The sequence below is a fragment of the Lepidochelys kempii genome, chromosome 2 (genome assembly GCF_965140265.1).
Source record: "Lepidochelys kempii isolate rLepKem1 chromosome 2, rLepKem1.hap2, whole genome shotgun sequence".
Taxonomy (NCBI): Eukaryota; Metazoa; Chordata; order Testudines; family Cheloniidae; genus Lepidochelys; species Lepidochelys kempii.
Window position 1 is genome coordinate 233,143,003 of NC_133257.1, and position 23,807 is coordinate 233,166,809.

Below are 23,807 nucleotides of genomic sequence, written 5' to 3' on the forward strand. Positions count from 1 at the left end.
TAGCTAGGTTGACCTAACCACCAGCGTAGATGTGGCTAGGTCTTTGGAAGAATTCTTCTGTTATCGTATCTTCTGCCTCTCTGAGAGGTGGATTAACTCTATTGATGGGAAAAACCCCTTCCATCAATGAAGGAAGCATCTGCACTACAGTGGCACAGTTGCAGCGCTGTAACTGTTCTGCTGTGGTGTAGACAGACCCTAAATTAAGATGAATAATCCTCTTTGAGTGGGATGCTCATTATGGATAGGGCCTCATAAATTATGGGGCCCTGTTCTGCAATGACACTAATTTATTCTACCACTATGAAATACTTTTTATTTCCCAATTTGCATACAGACATGCACAACTATGACTTGTTGAAAAATACTGATTCATAATTCGTCAATTTATTTCAGTAGATTCTATCAGAGGATGGGTATTTTCAACATGTTTTCTAGGTGTCCTGGCTCAGAACCACATATAATAGAAACCCAGTGTTACGAACACCTCGGGAATGGAGGTTGTTCGTAATTCTGAAATGTTCGTAACTCAACAAAAAGTTATGGTTCTTTCAGAAGTTTACAATTGAACCTTGACGTAATGCAGCTTTGAAACTTTACTATGCAGAAGAAAAATGCTGCTTTTAACCATCTTAATTTGAATGAAACAAGCACAGAAACAGTTTCCTTACTTGTGAAATCTTTTTTAAACTTTGTTTTTAGTAGTTTAACATAGTACTGTACTGTATTTCCGTATTTATTTATTTTTGTCTCTGCTGCTATCGCCTGATTGCGTACTTCCGGTTCCAAATGAGTGTGGCTGACCAGTCAATTGGTAAATCTGGTTTTGTAACTCTGAGGTTCTACTGAACATGAACACAAGGGACAGGGGAAAATTGTAGCTGGTTTTAGAAGCTCATTTTCTAGGCCTCAGCTGATGTGGTATTTTCCAGGCTGTTCAGCTCACTAGCCTATACTTTTGGTTCTCCAGCTTCCTGACTGCAAGCTTGACTTCAACTCTGGCTCTGCACACTAGAATCTAATTAACTCCTTCTTGTGAGGAAAGTTGGAGAGCAAGGGGCAGTTGGAGGCAGGTTTTGGTAGGCCAAGGAGATGGAAAACAAAACCTTTAGCACCTGTCCCTACAAAATGACACATTCTGCAGGTGAAAAAAATTCATTGGCATCTTAGGGGAGGGAAGGGATGCCAGATTCTCCAGTTGTGAAAATCCTGCCATCCTTATTGGGATGAATGGGTTAGGTTACACTTCAGGACTATCATTTTAGGCTCTCTGCAGATTCAGTGAGGTGTCACTGTATCAGTTCAAATTTTAAAGATGTATTTTTGCAGCCGTGCAGGCTAGCAAGCAACATTTCAAAAAACAAATGCAAACAAATTCTGGAGCACAATTGAGCAGCAAAAGGGTAAATTTCACAGCTCTGGAATTGTGGAATACATAAGGCACTGCTTATGGCTCTCACAGGTTTTCTATTACCTCATGTAAACTGGGATAGTGGAAAAAGGTTCTCCTTCTCTGTGAGGAACAAGTGATGTTGTTTTGTGGTTGATGGGGGTGGGGATCTCTGCATCTCCAAACTATTGGACTCTCTTCAGGGTAGCCCTGCACTGTCTCTCTGCACATCTTCGTCCTGAATAGTGTAATTAGTGCAGGTTTGTCTCAGTACTTAGTGGACCCTCTGCTTGTGTCCAGATTTTTTTAGAGCAGCTTATAATTGAAAACTGGTAATGGAACTGTTGTGGCTTTCATGGCAGTTTCGGTTAATGTTGCAAGCTCTAGCATCTCATCTGTTTACATTGATGGGTTCCATATCATTCTACCCATTATCTATCAAGGCATGTTTTTAGTAGCTATCATATAGGTAAGAAGGAGCTCAAGTGTAGTCCTGAGCAGTTGCGAGCCATAGTGCATTTTCCACAATTACATTATAGTACTTTGCACTAAAGAGTCTTTGGCTAAAGTTGGTACTGTGGTTTGTTTTTTTTAAAACATCTTCCAAAGATTCCTGTCCTCTTTGTGTTTGAACTCTTAGCATAAGTGGGAGAGGGTATGGCACAATGTGGATGTCTAACAATATATGGCCATCTTCAGGAAATCAGATATCTTCATTTCCTCTCACCCTAAAGGCTTAGTAAAAAGACCTTGTTGCCATATGCATGAAACAGTGTCTAAGGGAAGCATATGTCATATTCAGAAATCCTGTGTCAGAAGGAATTCAGGCTCACGAGACCATTCCATGGCAGCTTCCAGAGGCAGAGATGTCACCTGTTACTAGTAAGGAAATATGCAGGCTAAAACCCGCTTGCACCACAGAATAAGGGAAAAACTTCAAAAGTAACTTAGGACCCTAAAGTGACATTGAAAGTCAGTAATATTTTAAGCTCCTAAATGTCTAAGTCACTTTGCAAATTGATTCTTTGGAGAAAAGAGGAATTATATAGTTGTGATGGGTTACCCCACCATTCCAGGGTGCCACCTGATGTACTGGGGTCCCTCTGAGCCCATCTGTTCCACCAGCCTGGGTGCCCTCACCCTGTCCTGCCGTGCCAGGCCCTCAAGCCTCCTCTAGCACACACACCGGTAGGGACACACCCAGCTGCAAAGGCACACAGACACTGAGAACAGCTCTGTGTGGAAAGACTCAGCTCGGGCATTGTCCAGCACTCAAGTGCACACACTCTCTGGAATGTAAACCCAAAATTATATTGTCTTGTGCTGCACAGAAATCTATACAGTGTAAGCTCATGAAATCCGCCCCCTCCCTCAATATGGAGGAAGATATGCACAGCTTTTTGCCTCCCCCTCCCCAGTTATGAATTACACAAACTAGTTTTAGAATAAATAAAAACTAGTTTATTAACTACAAAATGTAGATTTTAAGTTATTATAAGGGATAGCAAACAATTAAAGCAGATTAGCAAGCAAATAAAACAAACATGCAAACTAGACTTAATACGCGAAAGAAATTGGCTACAAATAGTAATTTCTCACCCTAAATGTTTTAGGCGGGTTGCAGAATTTTTTGAGGACAAACTGCTCTTGTTTGCAGTCTAAAATTCCAGATATATGCTTCATGGGCCAGCCACCATTCCCAGCCTGGGTTCAGTACTTCCTTCCCTTTCCCTTTGCCTTTGTTTCTTAAGGAATGTCTTCTTTGGCAACGTTAAAGCGCTCGGAGAGAGTTCTCCCAGCACTCTAAATACCTACCTCCATGAGGGGCATAGCTACCAGTGCTGGGAGCGCAGCTCCTAGTGCTGGTGCACTGTCTATACTGGCATGTTACAGTGCTGAAACTTGCAGTGCTCAGGGCTTTTTGTGTTTTTTTTTTTTTTTTTTTTTTCCCCCCTCACCCCTGAGCGATAAAGTTGTAAAGTGCCAGTGTAGACAAGCCCTTAGATGTTTCCAGCTGTCATCCTGGGTGGGGATTCAGTGAAGAGTGAACCAAGATTAACACACTCCCCAGCTTTAAATAGGATTTGCATATGGACGGAATCCTTTGTTTCCCAGTTTAACCCTCACCCCACCCTTAATGGAAAAACACTAGAAATCCAAAATGGTTTCCAGTATGAGGAGACATGATCACCTGACCCTGCAGTGTCAAAGCAGCATTCCAGGAAACTTCTCAGGAAGGTGGGAGATTAGCATTTTCAAAGTCCTCGGGCTTGTCTACACTGGGAAGTTTTGTCGATGAAACTAATGTTGACAAGGGAAAATCGACAAAAGCAAAGTCTCCAAAGTGTGTGTACAGTTGCTCCCTCTGTCGACAGATCATGTCCACATTCGGGGCATCTTTGTTGACAGCGAGTGCAATAGACTGTGGGTATGTATCCCACAGTGCCTGGTGACGCCGTCTGTCGCTAGGTGTTGTGGGAATGCGGGAACGGATTGTGGCGCATCCTGGGATGTGCAAAATGTACTGTTATGCACTGCTTTGTGTCCCAACCCTCCAAAGGTCTCTGGCTTTCTTTTGCCTTGTTTTTCCAACTGGCATTCTTTTGTAGTGCGTGCCAGCACGTGCAGTGAGAGAGGATGGATCTTGCACTTCTCTCCTATGTGCTGTTAGTTGTCATGAGGACATTGCACATGGCAGCACAGTTACTTGCAGAGATACTCGCAAAGTTAGCAGAGGATGAATTGCAGGCACTTATCAGTGCTTTGTGCATTCACAGAGCAGCTGCGTATGGTAGGGCATTGCTTTTGGGCTAGGGAAACAAGCATTGATTGATGGGATTGTATTGTCATGCAGGTGTGGGATGATAACCAGTGGGTTGCGTAAAGCAACCTTCATGGAGCTATGTGCTGAGCTGGCCCGCGACGTGCAGCTCAAGGACAGCAGATTGAGAGCTGCCCTTTCGGTAGAGAAGCGTGTTGCAATTGCTGTGTGGAAGCTGGTGAATCCAGACTGCTAGCGGTCAGTCGCAAATCAATTTGGAGTAGGAAAGTCCACTGTTGGGGCTGTATTACTCTAAGTGTGAAGGGCAATAAATCACATCCTGCTGCGGAGGTCTGTGACTTTGGGAAATGTGCATGACTTAGTGGATGGCTTTGCGGAGATGGGTTTCCCTAACTCTGGTGGGGCCATTGATGGCACACACATTCCAATTTTAGCACCAGACCACCTTGCCTCTGAATACCTCAATAGGAAGGGATTCAGGGTGTTGCAGGTACTTGTGGATCACCTGGGGCGTTTCACAGACATCAATGCAGGCTGGTCTAGAAAGGTGCATGACGCACGCATCTTCAGGAACAGTGGCCTGTACAGAAAGCTGCAGGCAGGGACTTTCTTTCTAGACCACAAGTTCACAGTGGGGGATGTGGAAATGCCCATAGTAATCCTGGGAGACTTTGCTCACCCCTTACAGCCCTGGCTCATGAAACTTTAAACAGGGCACCTGGACATCAGCAAGGAGCGTTTTAACAACAGGCTGAGCAGGTGCCGCATGGTAGTCGAATGTGCTTTTGGCCATTTGAAAGCTCGCTTGAGGTGTTTAAATGGCAGGCGAGACCTTACCGAGGATGATAATCCCGTGGTCATAGCCGCGTGTTGCACTTTGCATAATCTGTGTGACTCTAAGGGTGAAATGTTTGCTCAGGTGTGGAGCACTGAGGCAGAGCGCTCGGCTGCACAGTTTGAACAGCCAGATGCTAGGGCTGTCAGAGGAGCCCAGAGGGCTCCTGTGAACATCAGAGAGGCTTTGAGGAACCACTTTGGCAATGAGGGGCAGTAAGACATGTGCTTTGGAGTTGCTTCCCTGTTGCATCCATGTACAGTGTTGGGGCCCAAGATCCGTGCAACACAATGCTTTAGAGACCTCTACCAGAGAGTGAATTGATTGCAATACGCTTTTGTAGAACACAGAATAAAAACTCAGTACCATTAAATACCTTAGCCTTTATTGTTAAAAAGGGTAAAACCTCACAACTGTGTGTAGCTCCAGCTATCATTGTGCAAGCTGTGAGGGGGGGTGGAGTGATGGGGAAATTCGGGAGTGCTGTGGAGTGAAAAGGAATGTGTGGGCATAGAGGGCGGTGGGGTTGGCAAAGAATTGTGTATCTGCTGCAGAGGCGCTCGAACTCGGATCTGCTCAGTCTGCAGCTGTATCAGGGACTTGAGCATCTCTGTCTGATCCTCCATAACTTTTAGCATCCGCTCTGTTGCTTGCCTACCAAAAGCAGCATTCTCTTTTCTGTCCTGGCTTTCGGCTTTCCAGCACTCTTTCCGTGCCCCACTCCATCTCTCATCACGCTGCAGCACCTTGTGGAACATCTCCTCTTTCCGGCGCCTAGGATTTTTTTCTTATCTGTTGCAGCAGGTTGGCAGGGGTGCGTGTTGTGTTCCTCAGGGTCTGTGCTGAACAGAAGAGGGATTTTTGCATTCCAGCAAATGATTGAAACATTTACGTAAAAGGGCATTTTGCTAGTAGAAATAATTCTCTCTGAGAATTAGGCAGGCACACAGCCCTGTGAGCACCCCAGTCATGGTGAGTTCTGGGAGTGGGGGAAAGGCAGTTGTGTGTATGGACAAAAGGTCTCAGCTTGCAGGGGAGCTTTTCAAGGAACTCATTCTAAAATTAGCCCACAATTTTTCACAGGCGGCTAACCTGCCAGCTGACATCTCGCTGATGAGGTTACTAATGATGAGGGTGACTAGGGAAACCAGGGCTCAGCTTTTGAATGCTTGCGGCTTTCACCCTGGTCTATATGCAGCTCAGCTACGTGCTGCTTTGGTCCCAGCTCCAGTGACTGCTAAATGGCATGGTACAGTTTCCACCAATGGGGGACCTAACAAGGGTTCAATCCCTTGGAATCTGCAGTAGAGGCTTAACAAGTACGTCTTGGAAACTTTCCAGAGCCTCTCTCTGGAGGATTCCCTGCAGGTCTCGATGTCCATCGACACCATACTTGGCCATGTAGATTAGCTGCACACTAACTGCCTCCCACTTTCGATTCCCTACACAAGCCACAGCAACTTACCCAGAGTCACATCTGTTTTCTACTCCCCGTTGAGCACTTCTGGAGTGGAGAAAAGTTCCTGGCTGCATGCCCCGTTAGGCCACCCCGTGTCTTCTAGCTCAACTTCTTCATCCACAATTTCAGCCTCAGAGTTACCCCCTCTTTCAGCAGCCTGCGAAGTATCCACAGGGCAATCGGGGATGGAGGTGGGGTCACCACCGAGGATAGCATTCAGCTCCTTCTAGAAGCGGCAGATCTTAGGTGCATCACCAGAGCGATGGTTCACCTCCTGCGCCTTACGGTACGCCTGCCTCAGCTCCTTTATCTTTGCTCTGCACTGCTGCGTGTCCTGATCATAGCCCTTTTCACACAAGCCTCGAGAGATTTGCCCTTGTGTCCTGATTCCTACGGGTCACTTGCAGCTGCGACTGAACAGACTCCTCTCCCCCTATACTGATCAAATCCAACAACTCGGTGGTCCAGGAGGGAGCGCTTTTGGGGTGATAGCCAGCCATGCTCACCTTGGAAGCTGCTCTGGGAAGCCAGCAAACAGGAAATGAGATTTAAAAGTCCTGGGTCTTGCAAGAGGGAGGTGCAGGTTGGCTGCAGGGCAGCAGAGTTCAAACCTCTGACAAGAGCGGCAGTAGGGGAATTGTGGGATACTTTCTGGAAGCCAATAAAATTGAAAAAAACCCTGTGGTGTCTACACTGGCTGTTCGTCGACTATAAAGGGATGGAAAAGACAAAAGTCTCTCGCAGGGGTGGAAGTTTTTTGTCACCAAAACTGGGGGTAGGGGGGTGGGGTTTCGGAAAAAAATGACCTTACAGTGTGTACGCTATCGTGTTTTTTTTTCACCAAAGGCCAGGTTTTGGCAACAAAACTTCCCAGTGTAGACAAGCCCCTAGTGTTCTAACTAATGACCCATCCAGGCTGATTGCATTCTGTCTGGTAGGCATTCCCCAGGTGCTAACAGTTGTAATTCTTACATATTTCATAGTCCTAACTTTAGATACAAAAATGATACCAGCATACAAGTAGGATAATCATATTAAGTAAATCATAACATTTCCAATGATATCTCACATGGCCAATTTTGCATAAATATACCTTAGTTATGCCATATTCATATTATAACAGTATTTGTATGAAGAATTTGGAGTATTCTGTCACAATAGTTATTCCTAAATGAACCAGCAGTACATTCCAGGAAAGGAGTAGGATGGATCGTGTGTGTGTGTCCTCTTTTCTTTATCTTTCTTACTCTTTATTCTTACTGCTCACTGTGATTTCTTAGTAGAAGATTCAGGGATGGGTCAGGATCCAGCATATAAAATTTGTCAGCTGCTTTCCTTTCTGGGATTGGCCTCTACCTTCAAACTGACTCACCCTGGTTGAATTAATCTCTTAAGAGAGCACTATGTATGCTTATTGAATTTCTATCCAGGTAAAATTCAAAGTGGCTGATAAATGCTGTTGGAAATTTTTAAGTATCTCTACATCTTAGGAAGCATTCAACTAGTGGGCCACAGAAGGAGTGTGGCTAAGCCCCAGTGTCTGAATACTTAGTCTGGACTGCCTGAGTTCTGTGGTAGAAGAGAGGCACAGCCCACTGGTGCTGTATTAAGGAGACATCAGGTTTTTTGTTTTTTTTGTAAACCTCCTTAAGAGATTTCCACTTTAAAGATATTGGGCCAGATTCTTAGCTATTGTAAATTGGAATAGCTTCATTAACTTCAGTGGGGTTCTGCCAGTTTATACCAGTTGAGGATGTAGCTGCAATCTGTGTCAGATTCTGAACTCCTGGGATTCAGCTGCCTAGGGTCAGACAGGTACAATTCTTCAAACTTTAAAGCCTTTTTATTCCTAAAGGCAATCACAATATGTAGGAGCATGAGGTTCCTCTTCACAGGGCTGGGGGAAAGCCGACAGGTGCGGAGGAGCACATGGTTCGGACAGCGACATCCCTTGGGGAAAATCTATTAATGGAGATTCTCTATGTCCTAGTAAGGAGGAGAGGATGGAAGATGATAAAATACAGGTAGGAACTGATGAGAAACAGTCAAATAAAAAAAGTCCCATTCAACTACATCATGTAATGGCAGACAGCTAAAACATAATAAGTTTTTAAAGTGCTTATATACCAATGCTAGAGGTCAAAATAATAAGATGGGTGAACTAGAGTGCCTCGTTTTAAATGAGGATATTGATATAATAGACATCACAGAAACTTGGTGAAATGAGGATAATCAATGGGACACAGTAATACCAGGGTACAAAATATATCGGAAGGACAGAACAGGTCATGCTGGTGGGGGAATGGCACTATGTATGAAAGAAAGTGTAGAATCAAATGAACTAAAAATCTTAAATGAACCAAACTGTACCATAGAATCTCTACGGATAGAAATTCCATGCTCTAATCATAAGAATATAGCAGTAGGGATATACTACTGACCACATGACCAGGATGGTGATAGTGACTGTGAAATGCTCAGGGCGATTAGAGAGGCTATTAAAATAAAAAACTCAGTACTATTGGGGGATTTCAGCTCTGTCCATATTGACTGGATACATGTCATCTCAGGATGGGATGCAGAGATAAAGTTTCTTGACACCTTAAATGCCTGCTTCTTGGAGCAGCTAGTCCTGGAACCCACAAGAGGAGAGGCAATTCTTGATTTTGCCCTAAGTGGAGCACAGGATCTGGTCCAAGAGGTGAATATAGCTGGACCGCTTAGCATTAGTAACCATAATATAATTAAATTTAACATCCCTGTGGTGGGGAAAACACAACAGCAGTCCAACACTGTAGCATTTAATTTCAGAAAGGGGATCTATACAAAAATGAGGCGGTTAGTTGAACAGAATTTAAAAGGTAAAGCGCCAAAAGTGAAATCCCTGCAAGCTGCATGGAAAGTTTTTAAAGACACCATAATAGAAGATCAACTTAAATGTATACCCCAAATTAAAAAAACATACTAAAAGAACAAAAAAAGTGCCACTGTGGCTAAACAACAAAGTAAAAGAAGCAGTGAGAGGCAAAAAGGCATCCTTTAAAAAGTTGAAGTTAAATCCTAGTAAGGAAAATAGAAAGGAGCATAAACTCTGGCAAATGAAATGTAAAAATATAATTAGGAAGGCCAAAAAAGAATTTGAAGAACAGCTAGCCAAAGACTCAAAAAGTGATAGCAAAACATTTTTTAAGTGCATCAGAAGCAGGAAGCCTGCTCAACAACCAACGGGGCCACTGGATGATCAAGATGCTAAAGGAACACTCAAGGACGATAAGGCCATTGCGGAGAAACTAAATGAATTCTTTGCATCCATCTTCACAGCTGAGGATGTGAGGGAGATTCCCAGACCTGAGCCATTCTTTTTAGGTGACAAATCTGAGGAACTGTCCCAGATTGAGGTGTCATTAGAGGAGGTTTTGGAACAAATTGATGAACTAAACAGTAATAAGTTACCAGGACCAAATGGTATTCTCCCAAGAGTTCTGAAGGAGCTCAAATGTGAAATTGCAGAACTACTAACTAGTCTGTAATCTATCATTTAAATCAACTTCTGTACCAAATGACTGGAGGATAGCTAATGTGATGCCAATTTTTAAAAAGGGCTCTTGAGGTGATCCTTGGTAAGCCTGACTTCGGAACCGGGCAAACAGGTTGAAACTAAGAACAAAATTGTCAGGCACATAGATGAACATAATTTGTTGGGGAAGAGTCAACATGGTTTTTGTGAAAGAAAATCATGCCTCACCAATCTACTCGAATTTTTTGAGGGGGTGAACAAGCATGTGGACAAGGGGGATCCAGTGGATATAGTGTACTTAGATTTTCAGAAAGCTTTTGACAAGGTCCCTCACCAAAGGCTCTTAAGCAAAGTAAGCTGTCATGGGATAAGAGGGAAGGTCCTCTCATGGGTCAGTAACTGGTTAAAAGATGGGAAACAAAGGGTAGGAATAAATGGTCAGTTTTCAGAATGGAGAGAGGTAAATAGTGGTGACCCTCAGGGGTCTGTACTGGGTCCAGTCCTATTCTATATATTCATAAATGATCTGGAAAAAGGGGTAAACAGTGAGGCGGCAAAATTTGCAGATGATACAAAATTGTTCGAAATAGTTAAGTCCCAGGCAGACTGTGAAGAGCTACAAAAGGATCTCTCAAAACTGGGTAATGGCAACAAAATGGCAGATGAAATTCAATGTTGATAAATGCAAAGTAATACACATTGGAAAACATCATCCCAACTATACATATAAAATGATGGGGTCTAAATTGGCTGTTGCCACTCAAGAAAGAGGTCTTGGAGTAATTTGTGGATAGTTCTCTGAAAACATCCACTCAATGTGCTGCGGCAGTCAAAAAAGCAAACAGAATGCTGGAAATCATTAAGAAAGGGAGAGATAATAAGACAGAAAAAATCATATTGCTTCTATATAAATCAATGGTATGCCCACATTTTGAATACTGTGTGCAGATGTGGTCGCCCCATCTCAAAAAAGATGTATTGGACTTGGGAAAAGTTCAGAAAAGGGCAACAGAAATTATTAGGAGTATGGAATGGCTGCCGTATGATGAGAGATTAATAAGACTGGGACTTTTCATTTTGGAAAAGAAACGACTAATGGGGGATATAATAGAAGTCTATAAAATCATGACTGATGTGGAGAAAGGAAATAAGGAAGTGTTTACTCCTCATAACATAAAAACTAGGGGTCACCTAATGAAATTGATAGGCAGCAGGTTTAAAACAAACAAAAGGAAGTATTTTCCTGCCAGAGGATGTTGTGAAGGCCAAGACTATAACAGGATTCAAAAAAGAACTAGATAAATTCATGGAGGATAGGTCCATTAATGGCTATTAGCCAGGATGGACAGGGATGGTGTCCCTAGCTTCTGTTTGCCAGAATCTGGGAATGGTAGATGGGATGGATCACTTGTTGGTTACCTGTTCTGTTCATTCCCTCTGGGGCACCTAGCATTGGCCACTGTTGGAAGACAGGATACTGTGCTAGATGGACCTTTGATCTATGTTCTTATGTTTATCCTCTGATAGTCACACACCACCCCAACTGCAGCACTGGGAAGCTTCCAGTCAATTCTTTATTGACTGCCGTAGAGTTTAAGGCCAGAAAGGACCACCAGATTATCTAGTCTGACATCCTTTATATCACAGGCCACTAAAGCACTCTACACAAAGACTGATAACCAGAATTAAACTAAAGTGTTCTAGCCCTCAGGGGACTAAACCATTATGTGCTGTAGGCAGAAAACAGGAGGGGCTGAGGCATCAATTCCCTGAATTGGCAGGGAATTAATTAAGTAAAATATACCCAGATCCCAGATGATCCTAGCAAGTACCCACACCCCATGCTGTAGAGGTAGGCAAAAACCTCTCAAGTTCCGTGCCAGTCTGACCTGTGGAAAAATTCCTTCCTGACTCCATGTATAATGAACAGTTAGACCATGAGCATGTGAGCAAGAACCAACCAGTAAGCAGTGGAAAGAATTCTCAGTACGATTTCAGAACATTGGCCAACCCCATCCAGTCTCCAATCTCCAGCTGTGGCCATCTCCCTTCAGTGAAGGGAGACACCTGCCCCCTCCCTCCCCAAATACAAAGTGTGTGTGGGAAATTCCCTTCCTGACCCTTGCAGCTGAGCTGCTGACCCCTGAAGCATGCGAGGAACATAAGATATGAACTGAGGGGACCACCAGGGCTGCCAAGCCCTGTCCCCACCATTGCAAGCAACTCCGTCATACAGTCCCACTCATAAATTTATCAAGTGATATTTTAAAACTAACTAGTTGTTTGCCCCCACAACTACTGGGAGGCTGTTCCAGAGCCTCACTCCTCTGATGGTTAAAAACCTTCTGATTCGCAGCCTGAAATTTGTTCATGGCCAGTTATATCCATTTGTGTTTGTGCTAACAATGGCTTTCATCTTAAATAACTTTTAGTCCTCCCTGCTGTTTACCCTCCTGACATATTTATAGAAAGCAATCATATCCTCTCAGCCTTCATTTTGCTAGGCGAAACAAGCCAATGCTCTGCCACTGAAAGAGCATCCCTCAGGAGCGATCTCTTTTACCTGTTCTGTTTTGGGGACCCTTTTTTGATATTTCCCCTGTGTTCCTGTCACCCTACTCCGCTTTATTTTGATGTTCCTGGTGCCTTTTGGGCACCTCTGTCCCATCTCTGGTTTCCAGATTTCTGTGAGGAACATTAGTGGCTTTTCGAATGCTTGTTCCCGTCAGTATTCCGCATGTGGATACTTATTCTCGCTATGCACCTGATACCGGAAAATTTTGCCTCTAGTGTCAAGTGGTTTACACGTATGACCTGCATCTTCTCATGTTCAGCACCCAGGGTATAAGGGGAAGTGCACACTGACTGCCTCTCCAGTTCCTTGTTACTGCCGTGTGGCCTGAGTCGGAATCTTTATTTCTGGAGCTATCCTCGCATCATCTTAATCTCAGTAAATATAATTGTATATAGTTTGTTACTGTTTTTATAGTATATTATGTAGTTAGTGTAGCTTAATTTTCCCCACACTGGGAGACCATCTTTGTCATTCCTTTTGGGAGTAGGACTTTTGCCAGAATTCTGGGATTTAAAAACTGTCTCCTGTCATTGCTCCTCCTTGGTCAGCAATAACCCCTATTGCTGCCCTTACTGCCTAGGAGAGGTGCATACCTCTGGCAAGTGCAGTGTCTGTTGTTTCTTCCCACCCTGGATCTGAGAGGCATAAGAGTTCCAGTTAAGGAAGCACCTCATGGAGAAAGCCATGAGATCCGAGTCAGATCCAGGCCTGGGAGACTTCCCTGTACATTGTCCTCAGTCCTCAAGCAGCACGAGTCTGAGCATGAGCGCAGAAGCAGAGGCCAGCTCGGATAAATCTAATGACTTATTTTCTCAGGCTTCTTATGAGAGTAAGGTGCACTCTCACAGACACAAAAACAGATCCACCTCTAAATCTGCTTCCAGGAGAAGGAATTCCTCCCTAACTCCTTCCAAGTTGAGTGAGTGTTGATGTGCAGGTCCCAAGGATACAGGTCTGCCTAAGCCTCCCTCATGGCAGCTAGATTCCTAAAGGGTCTGACTAGGGTCTTCCCACTACTAACTAAGCCAAAGTACTTATACTGCAGCACTTACTGGGGCACCTTTCAAACTGATGACCACGTGCTCAGTGTTCTACCTGTCTATGAAGTTCGCCTTTCTCGTCACCATTATGTTGGCCAGAAGGGCAGGTGAACTGGAGGGCCCACATGGCTGACTTGCTTCACGCTTCATTTCAAAAGAGAAGGCATCCCTTCTCCTCTAACCGAAATTCATCCCGAAGATAGTTTTTGAGTTCCACATAAACCAATCGATTCACTTACTGATATTCTTCCCAAAGCCTTACGCCTCCAGCAAGGAAAGAAGACTTCATCCTCTTGATTTCAGATGAGCATTGGCGTTCTACCTGCAAAGAACGAAACCATTTAGAAAATCACCTATACTATTAGTAGTTGTTGCAGAGCGAGCATGGGGATTAGCAGTATCTGCTCATATTCTCAAAGTGGATTTCTGCCTATATCCTTTGCTATCAGTTGGCACTTTTCCCTCCCCCAGGTGGGATAAGGGCCCATCTCACTAGGGCACAGGTGAACTCAGTAGCATCTCTTTGAGAAGTGCCTTATGCTGGCCATTTGTAAGGCAGCAATCTAGAGTTCCATCCACAAGTTCACAAAGCATTACGCTTTGGTCCAAGCCTCTTCTGTTGATGCAGCGTTTGGAATTGCAGTGTTAGACGTGTATGCTGCCTGCATCCTCACACTCCCTCTCTCCCATTTGAGTACTGCTTGCCAGTCACCCATATACGGAGAACACATTGGGACCAGCACTTGAAGAAATGGAGGTTACTTACCTGTAACTGGGAGTTCATTGAGATGTGTGGTCCCTATCTGTATTCCGCTTCCCGTTTTCCTTCCCTTCTGCTTTGGATCATGACTGGAGTTGTGGTAGAGAAGGAACTGGAGAGATGGTTAGTCTGCAACTCCCTTTATACCCTCGGTGCTGCATGTGAGGAGAGCCAGGGTGCAGGCATGGACCAACGGACACTAGTTGCAACATTTTCCAGTCTCAGGTGCATGGTGCCATACTCATATATGGAAAACAGTTATAGACCACATCTCCTGAAGGAACCACCAGTTACAAGTAAGTAACCTACATTTTTGTGGTGCAGGTCTGTTTCAGGCACTGAGGGTTTTATGTCCTTTCAGGGTGACAAACTATGCGTTCTTAACCCCAGAGGTATGCCTATTATGAAAAGGCATGTGTTGCATTTTCTTCCATGTGTCCTGTGAAAGGAGCGTTTGGGGCAGATACTGTCTCAAGTATGCAGGTGTGCTAGGGAATGCTTTCAGGTGTTCCCTGAGGCAGCTTTACTCTAGAGATTCAGTTGATCTCAGCTTCAGATCAGACCAGAGTGTTTTGAAAGAGAAAAGCCTGAGTTGGCCTCACCTCTGGAGGGATTTGAGTATGCACTGATGCAAGTAGTGCAGACATCAGTTTTCCGCTCTATGTCCACTGATGTAGCTTCACCACCTCCACTGAAGCATTCCGTGTCATTCCTGCCAATGGTTTGCCATGTACAGATACTGATGCTTGAAGTCAGGGCTAGCAGTATTCGGCAATACCAGGGGGCACAGAGAGAAAGCAAACTGCTCTCTGACTTGCCCGTGCTGAAGCTTTTAATAACTTTATGCACATTAGCACTTGAAGCCTCTTGTATCCCTTCTCTATATGTATTTAGAATTGGGAAATTGCTCTGAGAGGCTTCAGTGGTAATGTACATTTGGAGATCTAGGCAGGTCAAGCCTGTTAATCTCTGAAGCTGTAGTAATTACTTTCGGTGCTAATTTGGGCTTGTGTCAAGATTTTTCAGAGCTGTTTGCAGTCAGAGTGCTTATTGTGCCAAGATTGCCCACATGCTGTGGAATTAGCTCCTTTAGTGTGTTGAAGATTGGTTTTGACCCCAGTGTACTCCCACTTTGAGAGGCCCTAATGCAGCTAGTGTTTGACGCCTGGAGAGCAGGTGTCTGTCAAACATACCACGCATAAGTGTATTTTTGTGGTCTAAATGACCTATACAAATTCTGAAGAATTTGTTTTAATTTAAAAAAAAAAAAAAGCATTTCCGATTGTATATAAACCCTTCAAAAATGTGAACCGAGTGTAAATGATGTAGTGTTGTCTGCCTGAGTCTGCAGGCAGCCTTAAAAAATGACTGACAGGTGTTGAAACCATCTCTTTACTAACCAGTTCTAAAGCCACTTGATGATCCATTCATGTAAGCATTAACTATTTAACTGCTGATCATTTTAGCAAGAGCCATGAGGGAAGGGTGAGAGTAAAGCCTGTGGGATTTGAAAAGTGCGATAGGGAAGGAAATGCTGAGAGAAGAAAGGAGAAGATATGGACGGGAGAGGATGGGGATGGAGGAAAAACAAAGGGCAAAAATATCAGTGGTTCTAAAGGCCACCCCCTGGCGTGGTGCTGGATGACAACTGTACTGAACAAATAATAAGTAATGTAAAAGTTTTAGTTACTACCTAAAGGCCAAATTCTACTTCTGATATTTGTGCAAGCCTCCCATTGTTTCCAGTGGGAGTTTTGCTATAGATTGGGAGAAAAAAAATAATTTGTCACTCCTCATTAAATGAGCTTGACACCCTGCTTCAGAGGAACTGTCAGTGTTGTAGGCTCCTCCATCACCTTACTATGATCAGCCATCTGAGTGAGAGCAAGCTGATGGTCAGGAAGAATATTGTTGTCTCTGGGACACAGGTGAACTGGCCACGCTCTACTGATGCCAAGTATATCACCATTCAAAGCCTGCAGTCTTGGAACAGGATGCAAGACGTCATCAGTCATATCAGGAGGTAGAAGCAAGAGGTAGCAGGTGACTGCTAGGACCCTGCTATGAATTTTGAGTCTTATGTCTGCAGCTGTATTCGCTGTATCCATGACTTCAATGGACCCCGATATTCTGGTGGAAGCAAATATATCTCACACAGTCTTGGATTACAACCTGGTTCCTTTGGGATTAGCCCCTCCCTCCCAAATCCTTGGAGGTTGGTCTGTCTTTCTAGGGAGTGAAATGAGAATTCTGAAAGCTCTCTAGAGAGATGTAGAATTACAAGTAACTTTTTCCTATTTAAGTGAGTACAGTGCCATGGTTTGAAATATATCAGAAATTAGCAGCTTCATTCTGTAAGAGCTCTGTAATATGAATACATCCTTAGCATTGTTTAGATTAATGGAAATGTGTATCCACTTGCTTCTCAAACTGTCATCTGTCAATTATACAAGACAGTTACAATTATACTTTTGTATAATCTGTATGGTTTCTTTTATGATGTTTTATGATCATTTCAATTCTTTTTGTTTTTGCTTTTCCCTAGAGATGTGAATTATGCCCTCATAAGGATGGTGCTTTAAAGAGAACAGATAATGGGGGTGAGTTGCATTTTTATTTCTTTTAATTTTTTGCTTAATAAAAGGAAAACTGTACTGTAAACTGAAATAATATAAAGATCATATTATCTGCTCGCAAAAAGAGCAACTGTTTTAACACAATAGCTGACTGAGACTGCATTAGAAACTAATATTTATTTTACAGTAAAGTATAATGGGCTGTAGTTGTCCACTTTAGGTTGAACTTCAATCAGAAAACATAATCAGTTCACTGTATATTTTATTAGCTCTATTTAAAAAGTCAATTTTCTGACTGAAGGAAGAAACTGTATTGTAATACAGAAGATTCTAATCATGAGATCCTTTAGGATAAAGGGTTAATTACATATTCATTTTAGAAGATGAACAGTCATTGGAAGCTACTGTTGTGAGTGCATCAACCCATTTTCAGGCGTGGAAAGTCAGGGACTTCCAAAGTTGTAGGTCAGGCTAAATACACTGATGCATGTTTCAGATAATAGTTTTCATGCATATTTACAAATAGGTTCTGCAACACAGAAATTAGAGATCGAAAAGACGCGGTGGTGATTTACCACCACCTTTACATCTGCTCGTTATGTTGTTCCGTGCATTATCAATTCTGAGCTCTTACTGAGTAGTATCATTAAAGGAAATCTTAAGTGAGTATTTATGTCTTTATTAAATCTTTACTACGAAATGGGGATATAAAAGAATGTTTCAAGCATTTTTAGAAATGCCTGTCTTTTTTCGATACATTAATCAAGGGCCAAATCCTGCCCCCACATATGTGGCTGTAAGAGGTTCAGATTTAGTAGGACTGCTCAAATTCTGGTGTGGAAAGGGGATGGATGAGCAAGATTTTGGGAACCCTTTCAGAGGCTCAGCAACTGTTGCGTGCTGAGGATCTGTGTTCTGGGGTGGGTCCTGTATCCCAGTTTGTGTATGTATCTTGTTTTTAATAGAATTTACTGAGGTATTCATAAACATAGTATATGAGCACTTCAGATACACTAAGGAATTCAGCCTTAAACAGCCCTCAGAGGTAGGGAAGTAGTAGTATCCTCATTTTAAAAGGGATGACCCCTTAGGGAACTATAGATCCCTGACAAAACAATGGAATAGTATCTACAAAGAATTATAGGCTAAAAATCTGCCAGTCAACATGGTTTAATGAAAGGTAAGTCTTGACAAACAAACTTGTGGTCTTTTTTGACAAGATTATGGGTCTGGTTGATAAACTATGTTGATATAGTTTATTTGGATGTCCCCAAGGCATTTGACCAAGTACCAAATGACATTTTGACTAAAAAACTTGCATTATGTGGAACTACATGGTACACTTTAGCTGGATTAAAAACTAGCTCACTTACAGAATTCAAAATATAGTTGCTAATAGTGAGACATCAGTTAATGGGGCTGTTTCTAGCAGGGTCCATCAGGGATCAGTTTGTGGCTCATCACTATTCCATATTTTTATCAATGACCTAGATAGTATAAAATCGTTGCCGGTAAAATTTGTAGGTAAGGATTGGTGGGATAGTAAATAATGAGGACAGGTGATCTCAATCACTTGACTAAATGGTCACAGTCTAACAAAATGCATTTTAATATCGTCAAATGCTAAGTAATACACCTGGGAACAAAGAATGCAGGCTGTACCTACAACAAGGGAGACTGTTTTGGCAAGCAGAGACTCAGGGAAGGACTTAGGCCTACATCAACATGAGCTGTCAATGCAATGCTGTTGAAAAAGTGGCTAATGCAATCCTCAGATGTATAAGAAGGGGAATATTAAGTTGTCATAAATATAAAGGGAAGGGTAAACACCTTTAAAATCCCTCCTGGCCAGAGGAAAAACCCTTTCACCTGTAAAGGGCTAAGAAGCTAGGATAACCTCGCTGGCACCTGACCAAAATGACCAATGAGGAGACAAGATACTTTCAAAGCTGGAGAGGGGGAGAAACAAAGGTTGTCTCTGTGTGATGCTTTTGTCAGGAACAGAAAAGGAATGGAGTCTTAGAACTTAGTAAGTAATCTAGCTAGATATGTGTTAGATTCTGTTTTGTTTAAATGGCTGATAAAATAAGCTGTGCTGAATGGAATGTATATTCCTGGTTTTGTGTCTTTTTGTAACTTAAGGTTTTGCCTAGAGGGATTCTCTATGTTTTGAATCTGATTACTCTGTAAGGTATTTACCATCCTGATTTTACAGAGGTGATTCTTTTACTTTTTTTCTTCGAGTAAAATTCTTCTTTTAAGAACCTGATTGCTTTTTCATTGTTCTTAAGATTCAAGGGTTTGGGTCTGTGTTCACCTATGTAAATTGGTGAGGATTTTTATCAAGCCTTCCCCAGGAAAGGGGGTGTAGGGTTTGAGGAGGATTTTGGGGGGAAAGACATTTCCAAGCGGGCTCTTTCCCGGTTATATATTTGTTAGACTCTTGGTGGTGGCAGCAATAAAGTCCAAGGGCAAAAGGTAAAATAGTTTGTACCTTGGGGAAGTTTTAACCTAAGCTGGTAAAAATAAGCTTAGGAGGTTTTCATGCAGGTCCCCACATCTGTACCCTAGAGTTCAGAGTGGGGAAGGAACCTTGACATAAGTAGAAGTAGGGAAGTTACCTTTTCTCTAAACACCGCATCGGTAAGATTACTGCTAGAATACTGTGCCCAGTTCTGGCGTCCATGTTTCAAGAAGGGTGTGGAAATAGTGGTGAGAGTTCAAAGGATGGCTGCAGAAGTGACCTGGAGTCTAGAAGACAAGCTTTTGAGAGTTTTAGGAGCTCAACCTATTCTGTTCATGGAAGAGAAGGTTGAGGTGATTTAATCGCTGTGCATAGGTACTTACATATGGAAAAAAGATATCTGACAGTGGGAAGCTTTTCAACTTGGCTGACAAAGACATAGCAAGATCCAGTGTCTGGAAGTTGAAGTTGGACAAATTCAGCCTTGAAATAAGATGCAATTTCCTAGCAGTGAGTGTGATTTAAAAATTAGAATAGCTTACATGGGAGATTGTGGAGTCACCATTGTTTGGACTCTTTAAAGTGAGATTTCATATTTTTCTAATCCATGTGCTTTAATCTAGTTTCTGAGATAAATTCTATGGCCTGTGTCTGTGGGAGGTTTGGGTTAGATGATTGTGGTGGTCCCTTCTGGACTTTGAATGTGAATCTCTGAATCCCTTTGTTTATTACCTTCTTTCATGGGCCACAGGGAGAACATCAAGTTCTGCATTGCCCTCACTATGATGATAACGTTAACAGCTCTGTGTTATGACAATGGCTATAATCAGGTCTCTGGCATCAATCAATTCATCACCAGGGGTCAGGAAGGAATTTTTTCCCAAATCCACAGTTGGCTTGATGTATTCTGTTCCCCCCTGTCATCAGAATTTGGCTACAGCTGGCGACAGAACAAAGGGCAGGGTAGACCAGTGCTACGAGGTGATACAGTGAATTCTCTTTCTCAGAAGCTTGGCTGGTGTGTCTTGCTCACATGCTCAGGGCCAAACGGATTACTAGGTTTAGAGGTGGGAAAGAATTTTCTCTCAGGTCAGATTGACAGGGACCTTGGAGGTTTTCAGCTCCTCTGTAGCATGGTGTCTAGATTGCTTGCTAGGGTCATCTGGGCATATGTCAGCTAATCAATTCCATGACATTGCAGGTTCTTCGGGCATTGGTGGCACCTAATTTCTCCTGTTCGCTACTTGTGGCACACAATTTACTCTTCTGAGGACTGAAATGCTTTAGTCTAACCCAAGTTATTTGGCTCAGTGTAGGGGTAACTGGGTAAAATTTAGCGGTCTGTGGTATCCCCAAGGTCAGGGTAGATAATCTAATGGTCCCTTCTGGTTTTTAAATTTTATGAAACTATTAAATTTTAAATATGGGGAATCAAGGCACAACTTCTGAGTCCTAGTCCAATGCTTGAATTATAGGATTATTATTTTTCTTTGGGAAGTTGGGGGAATGGCCGTATTGATGGGTTTGTGATCCATTCTCTTTCAAGTTACACTGCTTGTGGTAGACCACTGCAGTGGAGTTCACTACACAATGCAGCCTTGCCACTTGCTTCTCAGGAAAGCCCTTCTTATGAAGGGGAAAAATAGCATTGGAAATATTCTTTCTCATTAGAAAGAATGGAAAATAAATATATTTCAGAGCTCTTGTTAAGGTCTGGTAAATGTCTGTTGTTGAATCAAGAGTCAACAAAGTGTTAAGTAAATAAAAAAAAATACAGGACTCTACTGTCCCTTACATGAACTTTGAAACATGATTTCCAGTGAGTTTTGATGGGGAAAACTAATAGTTTTAGATCTACTTTAATGCAAACTGTCAGTGTCCCTGTCTTATTAATTATACCTCTTGCCGTATTTTAACATGTGTATTTTTAGTGATTTACTCGTAATTATATGTAGTAATTTGCATATCTGAAGCTAAAATAGTTATAAGGTTGTAAATATGATTAAATACTTGAACATTTTAGTTGTTTTTTAAGGTTCCACAAACAATCTTGACTTTGATTGTGCTTTAATGACCAGCCCTCTACCTCTCTGGCAATCTCAACACGAACCACAAACCCTTTTAATGTACTGCAGATACACTAGATATACAAAGGGTCAGAGCTGTTAAAGTACCTGAATATTGAGTTGCATGATTTTGGCTCTAGCTTATACTGGAAATACCATCAACTACCATGATGTGGTTACACATCTGTGACCACTGCCCTCATCTCAAAACGATCAGTGTCCAAAATAAGACCTTTTCTTTCAGCAATGTGGCAGCGTGATATACCTTGTCTCACCTCTGATTTCTCTTCTAGACACTTCAGAAGCAATACTGTCTCATTATATTGGAATAGCTATGAATCAGAGTCTAGTATAGTAAATCCTTATTTAATGTCGTCCCGGTTAACATTGTTTCGTTGTTACGTTGCTGATCAATTAGAGAACCTGCTCTTTTAAAGTTGCGTAATGCTCCTTTATAACATTGTTTGGCAACCGCCTGCTTTGTCCACTGCTTTCAGGAAGAGCAGCCTGTTGGAGCTAGCTGGTGGGGGCTTGGAACCAAGGTGGGCTGGCAGCCCCTCATTAGCTCCCCTAAGTTCCCTGTGTGGTAGCTGCCCAGCAGTCTATCAATTGCCGGGCAGTTCAGCTGTCCCTCCCCGCATTGCCGTGTGCTGCTCCCGCCCTCTGCCTTGAAGCTTCTCCCAGGAGCCTCCTGTTTGCTGTGCAGGGGAGAGGGGAGAAGAGGGGTGCTAATGTCAGGGTGTTCCCCACCCCCAGCTCCTGTCCCCTGTTCCTGTATCCCATCTCCAGAGAGCAGGGGGACATGACAGGGCTCAGGATGGAGGGAGCTTGCTTGCAGCAGCTGCTGTCTCAACTTGCTGATCTACTTAAAAAGGCAGTGTACTTAAAGGGGCAATGCCCATCTCTTTCTCTCACAACACGGTGTCTGTGTCTCGCGCGCGCTCTCTCTCTCTCTCTCTCTCACACTGACTCACTCACACACGGTGTGTGTCTCTGTCTCTCTCTGCCATGCTGTGTCTGCTCCCTCCATTGGTGCTGCCTTGCAGAGTGTGAGACTACATTAACGATAATGTATTAATCCTGAGGGCTCAGCTGAGTGCTAGTTCATCATTTAGCAGTAAAGCATTCCCTAGGAAATATCACACCCTCTGACTCCACTGTCTCAACCAAGCTTCACAATCATCATTGCTGTGTACAGTATTAAATTGTTTGTTTAAATTTATATACACACACAGATATACACACATTTTCCCCTGGAACCTAACCCTTCCTATTTACATGAATTCTTATGGGGAAAAGTAGCATTTTTAAGGAACATAACTACAACTTTAAGTGAGGAGTTACTGTACATTGTCTGTTTTCCAAAATATATGCTGATAGGAATATTCTGTGTTTGTGATCCTCTGATGTAACTGTACCAGAGTAAATGGACCATAAGCAAGGAGATGGAATTGGGGCTGAGGTAGATAGGTAACCTTCACCGTCACCTTTAGCACTTAGCACAGTGGGACCCTGATTCTAATGGGGTCCTCTCAGCATGACTGTTACTATTTGTTTTTAGTTGAATCGATATCTGGGTACAACTAGAGCTGATTAGAATGAAGTTTGTGTGGAAATGTCTTGATTTGCTAAGGTTACAGGTGTGGTAAAAAGAATATGCATAGTCAGGGCTGGGGCAGGGAGTTTGGGGTGCAGGTGGGGGTATGGAGTGCTGGCTCCGGGAGGGGGTTGGGGTGTAGGCTCCTGCTGGGCTGCACTTACCATTGTCTACACCAGGGCTATTCTCAGTAGAGCTGAATCAATGGTGGTGACTGGGAAATTTTAGAGGAATAAGCTTGTTGTAAACAAGAACTTAGAGCTGAACATGGGCTGTGATGTGGTTTCAGAACATGGTTATAACATGATTTGGCCTCATCTACACTGAGACATCATTGTTATAACATGATTTCTGGAGAAGTTTTGGTAGTGTAGATTGTCCTTAAAGAAGTATTAATATTGAATGCTAATTGTGACCTGCCTATACAGGAAAGTTGTGTTTGCACTGGGAATTTTTTTAAGGAGTTTCTGCATCAGCACAGCTCCACCAGTGGTAGAAATTCTGGTTTAGACAGGAAGCAGGCATTTCTCCCATTCCATACATTATGGATTCTATGGCTGCTGCCATGGGTGGGGCTTCTTCAGTGCAGGAAAAACATTCTGAAGTGGCTTTCAAGAACTGATGTGGAAAGTGGCTTTAGGTAACACACTTTGTGTTGGCAAATGTGGATGTGGCAAAACTTTTTATTAATACAATTATTGAAAACTCTTGGCTCAAACTGTTTTAATGAACCATTTAAAAAAATG

The 23,807-nt window shown here is 42.8% G+C and overlaps 1 protein-coding gene across 8 annotated transcripts in view; it reads left to right on the forward strand.

Annotated features, from left to right (window-relative positions):
* MLLT10 (MLLT10 histone lysine methyltransferase DOT1L cofactor) overlaps window positions 1–23,807 on the forward strand; it is a 222,898-nt gene that overhangs the window by 20,312 nt on the left and 178,779 nt on the right. For 7 of the 8 annotated variants that reach the window (XM_073334203.1, XM_073334205.1, XM_073334208.1 and 4 more), the window contains one exon: window positions 16,904–16,958. In XM_073334203.1, the coding sequence (XP_073190304.1) occupies window positions 16,904–16,958 (55 nt within the window). Of the gene's footprint in view, window positions 1–16,903; window positions 16,959–17,460; window positions 17,597–23,807 lie in introns of all 8 variants that reach the window. The other variant, XM_073334212.1, reaches the window with a different exon arrangement.